Below are 11,547 nucleotides of genomic sequence, written 5' to 3' on the forward strand. Positions count from 1 at the left end.
TTGTAATTAATATAGCTTCTGTGTGATTATTCAGGTCTGGGCTGCCGGGAGCAAACAAACAGTCTCCATTTTACAACAAGTAGTTAAAGTGCTTGGCCACACAAGTATGAGAACCTGAGTTTGAGCCCTAGTATTCACATTAAAAGTCCAACATGGTAGCATATACTTGTAATCCTAGTACTGGTGAGGCGGAGACAGGAAGATCCCTGGTGCTTGTCTAATTGAGTTCCAGATCTTCTGAGAGAGCCCCTTGTCTCAAAAAATACAACAGACGGGAGGTAGTGGCGCCCTTAATCACAGTACTTGGGAGGCAGAGAAAGGTGAATCTCGATGAGTTTAATTACATCATGGTCTACACAGAGTTCCAGGACTCCAAAGCTACAGAGAAACCCTGTCTTAATAATCTTTTTTTTTTTTTTTCCGAGACAGGGTTTCTCTGTAGCTACGGAGCCTGGCCTGGAACTAGCTCTTTTAGACCAGGCTGGCCTCGAACTCACAAAGATTCGCCTGTCTCTGCCTCCCAAGTGCTGGGATTAAAGGCATGCGCCACCACCGCCCGGCTTAATAATCTTAATAATACAAAATAAATGGCTGAGGAACAACACTGGAGGTTACTCTCTAGTCTCACACACTTGTACCTGCCCCACCACACATATGAACACACACTAAAAACACTAATACTCAGGAGATTACGGCAGAAGATTGATTTAAGGCTAAAACGGTTACACACACACACACACACACACACACACACACGCTAAAACCCTCTTACACCCACAGGAAGGAAGGAAGGGAGGGAGGGAGGGAGGGAGGGAGGGAGGGAGGGAGGGAGGGAGGGAGGGAGGGAAAGCAACAAAATGAACAGGGTATTAAACTGAGTTCTAAATATTTACTTTTCTTTTTTTGTGACAAGATCTATACATCCCTAGCTATTTTTTTTAAATATTTTTTTATTTATTATGTATACAATATTCTGTCTGCATGTGTGCCTGTGGGCCAGAAGAGGGTACCAGACCTCATTACAGATGGTTGTGAGCCACGATGTGGTTCCTGGGAATTGAACTCAGGACCTTTGGGAAAGCAGGCAATGCTCTTAACCGATGAGACATCTCTCCAGTCCCAGCCCTAGCTATTTTTGAACTCACTATGTAGACCAAACTGGCCTAGAACCTACAGATAACTGTCTGCCTCTGTCTACCCAGTGCTGGGATTAAAACATGCATCACATTAAGCTCTAAACAAATTCTTTTTTTCTTTTTGTTGTGAGCAATATTTGATAGACTCATTAATTGATCACAGTGGTAAGAATAAGTAAATGCTGAATACTTAGCCCAAGTAGGGTATCTACAGCACCCCTCCCAAGACTGAGGGAGAATGTCAGAATATGGCTGAAAGAATGTAAAAGCCAGAGAAGATAGGAAGGAGTGCTGTGAAAAGCATCTTCTGGATATGACATGGCGAGTACACCATTAACTCCTATCAGCAGTGGTGACTTGGCACAATACTAGGTCCATCAACATTCCATCATGGATGGGAGAAGGGCTCAAAAGGCCCCATTCCTGCCTAAAGAGATACAGGCAGTTAATGGTTGCTGGAAGAGAGGGAATCATATTACTGATGTAGCACTGAAAAATAACCCTTGCTCAAGTAAGCAACTCCCAACCCATTTTCACACACCCAAGTCTAATTAAAGGTACACACATAAGCAGTAAAATAGGAGCAAGACATGTTGGAAAGAAGTTTGGCAGGAGGCAGAAGAAGATAAGAAAGGCTAATGGGGGAAATATGATCAAATATACTATATGTAAAGAAATTGTGAGACAGTAAGTAAAAATTAAAAATAAAAGTAAACCCATTTCCTACTACTTGCTTTTATCCTAAGAAACTAATAATTTTGTAGTGGCTTGCTGACAGTTGATATCTTTAAACAGTTGAGTCGGGTGGTGGTGATGCATGCCTTTAATCCCAGCATTCTAGAGGCAGAGGCAGGTGGATCTCTGAATTCAAGGCCAGCCTGGTCTACAGAATGAGTTCCAGGACAGCCAGGAATACCGAGAAACCATATCTCAAAAAAAAAACAAATGAACATCTTTAATTGATATATTAAGGGATGAAATCTATCCCAATAAAAAATCCTCAATGTAAGACCAATATAGTGAAAATGTTTCAAAATGATCTTCTCACATAAAAGTTCTCTAGTGCTGTAGCAATATCGCAAATGTGATAGTGTTCTGTTGTTAAATTAAAAACATGACAAACACAAAAAGAAAAAGTCTTACTAGTGGGAAGGAGATATGAGAGCAGTTAGTCTAAATTCCAACACAAGTGATGTTTGTCCTCTATTTAGAATCTAGCAATTTGTGACTCTTTATCAGCAACTAAAATGAACAGAAATCTTCCATGATTAGTAATCAAGACTGTAAGTAATACAGCTAATTCAAAGTAACCCAAGCCTCATAAGCCTTGAAATCAGTCTTCTGGAATGAATAACTTATTCCAGACTTCACTTGCTTTCCTATGATTCTCATGTATACATAAAGTATAATATTTGTAATTTACCACAAAAAGTATAACATTTGTAATTTACCACAATCTCCATGGAAGTTTATTATTCTATTTAGCGAAAGGATACATTGGTTTAAGATCATCTGCCCACTGGATGTTTTTAGAATTACTAGATTCCCAACCCAGGACCCCACTCTATAAACACTTTATTAGCACTCTACCGTATCTGGATTTCCTTCCAGAAGAACATTGATGGCTCTATTGACATCTCCATTGCAGTCATGTAAAGCAATCACACATTCATCCTGGTTTTTGCCTGTGATATCAATCAACTGAAAGAGAAAAATCAGTAACCATAAGCAAGTTATACTCCATAAAAGAAACCAGATGAAGGGAGGAAACACCAGCTACAATTTAAAGAAACAAGATTAAAAAGCAACATATATAAAACATAATTATACTTTCAAAAGAAAAACTTTTAAGGTCTAAGAGATGGCTAAGCAGGTAAGGGTACTTCAAACTAAGTCAGACAACTGGAGTTCAATCCCTAGGACCTACAGATAGGAAGAGAAAACCAACCCCCACAGATTATCATATTGCCTCCACACTGAGTACCATAACATGAAACCTACAAACATATCCAAATGTTATGAAAAGCAAAAATTTAACACTCGTGGCTTAGGGATGAGGTAAAAAAATATTCAAAGTAATTAAACATCAAATGGAGAATCAAGCTATAACACACAAGCTTCTGTTCTATATATCATTTTTCACACTTCATAGATCCAATTTAGTATTCACAAGATTCTGTGTGCATCAGAACACACACACAGAATAAAACTGTTAGGATAAAACTTTTTGGACAAGGTTAATTATTCAAAGGGATGCAGTATATAAGCAATGAAAACAATTATTTAATGGTCTAAGCTAACACTGAATGTAATTATTTTTCCGTGTGTGCATATGTACTTAAATTTCTATGTATGTAGCAGGAGTGGAGGTTAGAGGACAGCCTTAGTGTCAGTCCTACATTTCCATCTTCAGACGGCCTGTCTTTGGTTGTTCACCATTGTATAAAAAGCTCAGATTTTCCTATCTCCACTTCCCATCTCACAGTAAAGCACTGGGATTACAGATATGTGCTCCTATAAATGGTTTACCAGGTTTTATGGGATTCAAAGCCTGGTTCTTAAGCACTTTCCCCACTGAGCCATCTCCCTACCCAGGATAATTATACTCAATGTATATACACTTATTCAATATAAGCATCAATGACATTTAATACTACTTCCATTCTGATATTTTCTTAGCTTAAAGAAAACTAGTTGGATACTCACTTGTTTCACCTTCTCCTCAAAGTCAGCATCATTATGGTCCGAAATCATCTGTGCAAGCCGAATTTGCTCTGCAGTAGCCTTGGAATTGAGATAGAATCAAGAAACTTTAATTAAGAGATAAGAAATTAACTAAGAGGGACCTAAGTAGTAAATTTTTACTCTCTAGCATCCTAGCTTCTTTTTTCTTATAATAAAAAAAAAAAGGAAATAAAATAAAAGAGCCAGGCAGTGGTAGCATGTCTTTAATCCCAGAGGCAGAGGCAGTTGGATCTCTGTGAGTTTGAGGCCAGCCTGGTCTACAGATTGAATTCTAGGACAGCTAGAACTGTAAACACTGAGAAACCCTGTCTCAACACCCCCCCAACCCCGCCAAAAAGCAGTAAACTGTAAATGTAGCTCAGCAGTAAAGCACTTGCCTAGCAAGTAGCTAGGTTCAACTGGTAGCTCTGGGTTCAATCCTCAGCAATGCAAGTTCCCCTGCAAAAAAAGGTGGTCTGTTGATTCAAGTCTGTAATCCCAGTTACTTGAGAGGTGAAGGCAAGAAAATAAGAGCTCAGGGCTGACCTGGACTACAGAATGAGTTCAAGGCCAGTCTAGACAACTTTATGAGATCCTGTCTCAAAATTTCAAAAACAGTAAATAAAAACAAGGCTGGGGAGACAGCCCAATGAATCTCTTCACCCAGACTACTCAAAGCTGTAGGATCAATTCTCAGCACCACAAAAACTTACATAAAAAATTAAACAAGACAGGGTAGTAGTGACATACACCTTTAATCCCAATACTTGAGAGGAAAAGGCAGGCCGACCTCGATAAGTTCAAGACCAGCCTAGTCTACAAATGAGAAACCCTCTCTCCAAAAACAAAAAACTAAACAAAGATCAGTGATGGTGCACACATTTAATCCCAGCACTCAGGAGGCAGAAACAGACTGATCTGAGACTATGGCCAGCCTAGTCTACAAAGTGTGTTCCAGGACAGCCAGGGATAGAGAAACCCTACCTAAAAAAACCAAAATAATAAAGTAATGCTTAAGATACTTAAAAAGAATGGCAAATACAGAGTGAAGTGCTATTTTATAACTCGAAAGGCAATGAACTTTAACAATGTTTCATAGTTTGAGGGAATTTCATCTTGAAATTACATTACCACTTTGAAATACCTGGACATTAATTCACATTCAAGTATTTGGGTTTCTCTCTTCTACTCTAATTTAATTTTTTATTTTTTGGTTTTTCAAGACAGGGTTTCTCTGTGTAACAGCCCTAGCTGTCCTGGAATTCGCTTGGTAGACCAGGCTAGCCTCAAACTCATTGAGATCCACCTGCCTCGCCTCCCAAGTGCTGGGATTAAAAGTGTGTACCACAACCACCCAGTTTTTTTTGTTGTTGTTGTTTTTTGAAGTAGGGCTTCTCTGTGTAACAGTCCCAGCAGTCCTGAAACTCTTGTAGACTAGGAGGGCCTCAAACTCAGAGATCTGCCCGCCTCCGTCAGTTCAAGGCCATACAGGGCAACACAGAGAAACCCAGTCTCTGAAAAAGAAAAAAAGGAGAAAAAAATAAAATAAAAGGAGTTTATTTATTTATTTAGAGAAAAGAGGGAGCAGATCGTGATGACGGCACATGTCTAAGCTGAGACACAAGAGATTCCAAGTTTGAGGTCCCTGGAATACATAGTTGAGTCTCAAGACAGTGAAGGCTACATAGCAAGACTGGAAGAAAGCCAGGAAACAGAAAAGGGACAGGGGAAAAAGAAAGTCAAGGAACATATGGGGAAACCTTCAATTTAGTCTCATGTATTCAATATATTTGGAAAATAGCTCAATTTAAGTAATTAACTCACATTGGTACCAACACACATAACACTAATTATGGATTTTGTGATTTATAGCACATCTAAATCAAACTTAATACCCAAGGTTAATTTATTTTTTTAAGACTTACTATGGTCTATGGCAGTGGTTCTCAACCTGTGGGTCCTGCCCCTTTGGGTGTGGAATGACCCTTTCACAGTGGTTGAATACCAGATATCTTGCATATCAGATATTTACATTACAATTCATAACAGCAGCAAAATTAGTTATGAAATAGCAATGAAAATATTTTTATGGTTAGTTCCCCACAACATGGCAGCTCACAACTACCTCTAATTCCAAGATCTGACACTCTCACACAGGCATACATGCAGGCAAAATACCAATGCAAATGAAATAAAATTACAAAAAAAAAAAAAAGAAAGAAAGAAAGAAAAAAAAACAAAACAAAAAACTCCACTGCTCTATGGTGTCTCGTTTGTTAATTTAGAAGGTTATAGTGAAAGTCCTAGCTTCTCATGGAAAAGGAAAACTCAGGTAGGGTCTCAAGACCTTAGAAGAAAATAAGAGCATAAGTCAAAATCTTTGAGGTAAAAAGTATTGGCTGGGCAGTGGTGGCGCACGCCTTTAATCCCAGCACTCGGGAGGCAGAGGCAGGCGGATCTCTGTGAGTTCAATGCCAGCCTGGGCTACAAGAACTAGTTCCAGGACAGCTAGAGCTGTTACACAGAGAAACCCTGTCTCAAAAAACCAAAAAAAAAAAAAAAAAAAAAAGAAAGAAAAAAAAAAGAAAAAAAAGAAAGAAAACCACACACACAAAAAAAAAATCATGATATCATGATAGATACATTTGGAAATCACAACATAGGACCAAAAAATAAGTAATAAGTAATGTACTACTTAATTAGCTCAGATCCAAATGAAAAACACTATTAGACATACCTAACACAGTACTCAAAATGAAGCCCTAAGCCACACAATATTAAGCAACGAAAAAGTAAATGTGCTATATCATAGTATGTCACAGGCCTGAAACAAAAAGAGCCAAGGAATAGATAAATAGATTAAGGGATCTAAATAACCAGTCCAAAGTACAGAATGATGCTACATTTCATGGGAACCACAACAGCTAGCTAGTATTCAGGGAGTCACATCCTTGGTTCATTACCTGTGGCCGCTGCTTGTGCTGTGTCTGGTTTTGGTTTTGAGGTTGTTCCCAGTTTCCCCGGGCTCGGTTAGTGCCCACCGACGTCATCATTTACAGTATATACAAATAACAGTATTTACAAGGAAGAATACTGAAGAAGAAGAAAAAAGAGATGGTTAAATGTAGGTAAAATGTTTTTAATTCTGTTTTATGAGAACCTTACCACCAATCACTTTATTTTTCTCAAAGGAACAAACCAAGGAAATTCACTTTTTTTTTTAACCCACTCTGAATTTCAGTTCTATTGGTGCTGAGAAATCAGAATCAGGCCTTTTTATATGCTAGGCAAGCTCTCTACCACTCAGCTACATTCTCAACTCAAGATTCCCCTTCTTGAGATACATTTTCGGTTTTAGTTTGATCTGGTCTCAAACACAATGTAGCAATGCTGACCTTGAAAACCTAATCTTTCCTCTACACTCCAAGTGCTGTAACTACAGGTGAGTACCACTGAGACATTTTATGTTGCTGTTTAAATATGGCTGTTAATCCATTTTTTTTGTGTGTGCCTCAGTGATAAAACATATGTTTTGCATACATAAGGTCTAAGATTAGATCAACAAATCCTGAATCCAAAAATGTATATAAAGCATGTGTAATGTTTGTTCGAAGACAGTCTCACTATGTAGCCTTGGCTGGCCTCAAACTCAAGGCAATCCTCCTGTCTCTGCCTACCAAGTGCTGGCCTGTGTCACTATTTTTAAAAAGATATTAAGAACATAATTTGGTTACTGTTATCTTGCAAATTAGCAAAAACATCATCAATATTAAAAAGCTTTCCATACATATGAAAGTTACTGAAGTGTCTTTGACAAAAAAAAAAAAAAGATAATTAACGAACCCTAGAAAATAAATGCCTTCCAGGAGTTGGGCACAGTACATACCTGTAATCCCAGCACTTGGAAAGCTCACCAGAGAGGATTGCAAATTTGAGGCCAGCCTGGGCAACACAGTAAGATCCTGTCACAAAAGACAAGACAGACATGAAAGAAGGAAGGGTGGGAGGAAGGGAGAAATGGGGCTAGGGAAGGAATGAGGAAAAGGGAGGGAGGAAGAAAAGAAGGGGAAGCCTTCTAGGTTAGTCTATAAGTCAAAGTAATTACAATTTAAAATATTTTAAGAGCTGTGGGCATGACTCAGTTAAGGACCTTGGTTTATAACTGTTAACAGGGAGCTAAGAGAAAAACAATATACCCAGCATACATTAAAAGCCATAGCCTTACCTGCCCTACAACTGTTATGTGTGACTTCTACTACTTGGGAAAAGTCAAATTCATAACTAGCCTTTTCTTTCCAGTTTCAGCTCTTCATGACTCTACTAGGGCATCTGTTAGTCCTACTGACTACCCAGAATCCATTTTCTAGATAATTCCAACACATGCCTTTGCAGCTGCTTCAGTTGGTCTCCCATACACTTTCAAGTAAACAGAATGGCAATTACTCTCCACCACTCACCTTAATACAAAGAGAATCCCAAATCTGCCCCCAATCAAATGCACCTATCACCAAGTTTTATTAGAAAGGGCTTCTAGGAAATGACTTTTGAGTTACTATTTGCAGAATCATCTCACTCTTTAAAGAAACATAGAACACAAGAACCTTCCCAAAACTAGACATAAGTTTCTGTCGTTTCTATCAAGTTAAGTGTTCTACTAAATTCAAGTTCCCTTTATTCATATAGTTTTATAATATAATCTCAGCGGCTGCTTTGAGTAAACAAAGAAAACATTCATCACCATGATAGAGAGCTCAAAATCAGGTTACTTTTCATGGTTTTATTCCTTTCCAAAGGAGACAAATTAGCCTGCTCTACATTTTTTCACTAGTGAAAACACTACTTAGGGTAATTTCAGGTTGCCTAGATGACACAAGATTTTGAAGTCATGAAAGTTCTAAAGAAACATGCAAAGACTAGCTATTAGAAACATAACCTCACCTATTTCCTGGATAACACAGAGAAAGAGGACTTTCCTGAGGATAAATCCTTCACCGAGTAGTGTCAACAGATTGCACAGATCTTTGTTTTTCATGTGATCAAGAACAAAGACTTCTACTACATTCCTTATCATCAACATAAGGCTTTTTAAATTTTATATTTTAAAATTGGCTGTAAGATAATGCCAACCTACTCCTGTAGCTTAAAAATGTTGAATGATTTCTACTCCATGTATATCAATTTTTGAGAATTACACCATAAATACAAGCTGTAAGACTAGCTGTATAAACCACTGCACATTACAAGCTAGATGCAAATATATTACAAAGTCATACTAAAAAATATGTAACTAAGCAGGAAAAAAAATCCTTATCATTCTTGCTTTTAATTTTCATTTCCCTCTTTGGTAATACACCGAAATGTGAAACTAAGAATATAAGAATATTTTACCTCCTTATTAGTAACAATGAGCAACAGGTCAAAAGTAAATCATCTGGGCAGACCACTTAAGGGCACAGAATTAATGGCTTTTTAATAGCAAACAAAGACAAACACCCAGAGTTATACAGTGGGAGTGAGTGACCATGTTTAACTCAAAAAAAAAAAAAAAAAAAGAAAAAAAAGAAAGGACTTAAGGGAAATAGGATGAGAAAGAAGTATTGGAAACCAAGAGAACACTACAGGAACAAGTACAGGGTTCAACAAAGAAGTGCCCTTGACTATATTTTGAAAGCCAGCTACTTGAAAAAATAGCCAGAGAAATTTTACTGAAAAAAATAAACAATAAGTATTTATTGAGTATCTACTATGTGTCCAATACTTCAAGAAATACAAAAGCATTGTGACTTAGTTGCTGCTCTCAGGGAGCTTACAATCTAATTTGAGAAACAGTTCAGACATTCTGAAGTTGGACTGGGATGGGTTAGGTTTACCACCTCTAACAGAGCAACTAATCCCTAGATGCTTAGTTGCAAAGACTTGTGTCCCATTCCCCAACCACCTTCACTCTAATAAGGAGGCTTCCGGAGTTAGAAACACTTGGGGGCGGGGAGCAGTACATTTGGCCCTTAGTCACTATTTTACAGGACAGCGGTGTCTCCCATTCACAACAGAAACAATCATTGGGATAATCTAATAATTAAAAACAACGGTGTAGGACCACAACACAGTTTCATCAACAGATACACATCCAAAATGTTTTAATCTCTAGTAATGCTGGTTGTCAAACTGACCCACATCCCCTCCCAGCAATCACATCAGATATCCCCAACGCAGAATATGGGAGGTAGAGACAAAAAGGGATTTCTCCAATTAATAATCACAGCGAGTCAAAGGCAAAAAAACAAAAACGTTAACAACAAAATCGCCTTTTACTGTGGTGTCTTTCCACAACACCAGAGGTGGCTAAATTTTAAGAATCGTGGAAAAGCAGTCTCTTGTTTGTGACATCACTTTGCACAGCAATTTAGGGGCTGTCCAGCAGGTGAAGGGTCTCAAGAAATCTGGAATTCCATTCCCATTATGAGAAGGATGAACAAATGCCCAGTGATTTAGTGACGTCCCTCGGGCGGAATACAACCCATGGGGGCCTCTATGCCCAGCTTCCCAAATAATATAATGGCTGGGGTACCCAAAACTACACTAAAGACAACAGGGAGCTAAAGACAGCCGCTAAACATATATTCCATGATGAGGGTCGGTAAGAAAGAAGGCAGGGGAGGAAGAGGAGCTGACAAAGAGGCTGGAAACGAACAGGACAGAAGCCCACGCGCGGAGGATGGGAGCCTCACCCCCCTCCGCGCCACATCAAGAGCCCATGGGGCCATTCGCCTCTCTACCTCCCACCCGGAACAAATTAATCCTCCGCACTCCAAACTGAGGGCCACATGGGGGAGTTTAGGGCAGCTCCACCCCATCGCCCCCCCTCCGCGCCCCCAGACCAGGCCGGATCCGGATCAGAGGCCCACAGAGGACTGGGAACGAAGGAGGTTTTCTCCGCAGACACTGGCCCTAGTAGAGAACCCTACCTCAGGCTGGGCCCGGGCCTCGCTCGCCCGCGCTCTTTCTCGCTCTCCCCCTTCAGGTTCTAGCCGCATGCCCCCCCCCTCCGGCTGCCCCAAGCCCCGCCCCGGCCACGCTCCCAAATCGAGGCCCCGGCTCTGGCGCGGCCCAGTAGGCCGCGAACCCAACTATAAACAAAACCTCCGGCGGCCAACACAGGGGGTGGGGGGGAGGCTGGACGCCCGGGTTCGCAAAACTAGAAGGGTGTACAGCGGGGAGACACACGGCGTGGGGGGGCCTACCGCGGGAGGGGGTACGGAGGGGACAGGGCCGAGGGAGGGAGGGGAGAAGGGGATCGCGGATTTAAAGGGGCCGCGGACAATACCCGGCCCCGCCGCGTTGCCGCTGCCGCCGCCGCCGCCGCCAACGCCGCTGCGCTCCCAACTTTACCTCAGTCTCCTCCACACTGACACCCCGGGCCGCGCCGCCCCTGTCACGTGATCGAAGATTCCCTCCTCCCCACCCCCTCCCTCCTTTTCCCTCTCGCGCTCGCTCTCGCGCCTTCCCCCTCCCACTTGCCTTCCTGCGTCCCTCAGCACGTGACGCGAAAGGACCGTGCACGTCAGCGTGCGCGCGCCGCCACGCCACGAAACACAGCTCCGGAGTTCCGCGCGCCCGGCCCGCCCCCGCCCCGTACGGCTCCTCCTGCATCACGTGACTCCCGGACGGCCTCGGCTTCCTCTTACTG

The 11,547-nt window shown here is 41.0% G+C and overlaps 1 protein-coding gene across 28 annotated transcripts in view; it reads right to left on the minus strand.

The window, feature by feature from the left end:
* The window catches only part of Ubap2l (ubiquitin associated protein 2 like), a 59,003-nt gene extending 47,690 nt beyond the window's left edge, over positions 1 to 11,313 (minus strand). For 13 of the 28 annotated variants that reach the window (XM_057794093.1, XM_057794096.1, XM_057794091.1 and 10 more), the window contains exons 1-4: positions 7,747 to 7,839; positions 6,824 to 6,953; positions 3,843 to 3,920; positions 2,727 to 2,837 (exon numbers count right to left, since the gene is read on the minus strand). In XM_057794093.1, the coding sequence (XP_057650076.1) occupies positions 2,727 to 2,837; positions 3,843 to 3,920; positions 6,824 to 6,913 (279 nt within the window). In that variant the 5' untranslated portion in view covers positions 6,914 to 6,953; positions 7,747 to 7,839. Of the gene's footprint in view, positions 1 to 2,726; positions 2,838 to 3,842; positions 3,921 to 6,823; positions 6,954 to 7,746; positions 7,841 to 10,825; positions 10,867 to 11,184 lie in introns of those variants that run through there. The other 15 variants (XM_057794080.1, XM_057794094.1, XM_057794086.1 and 12 more) reach the window with 4 other exon arrangements.
* Between the last annotated feature and the right edge of the window lie 234 nt (positions 11,314 to 11,547).

The sequence above is a fragment of the Chionomys nivalis genome, chromosome 18 (assembly GCF_950005125.1).
Source record: "Chionomys nivalis chromosome 18, mChiNiv1.1, whole genome shotgun sequence".
In the NCBI taxonomy this organism is placed as follows: domain Eukaryota; kingdom Metazoa; phylum Chordata; class Mammalia; order Rodentia; family Cricetidae; genus Chionomys; species Chionomys nivalis.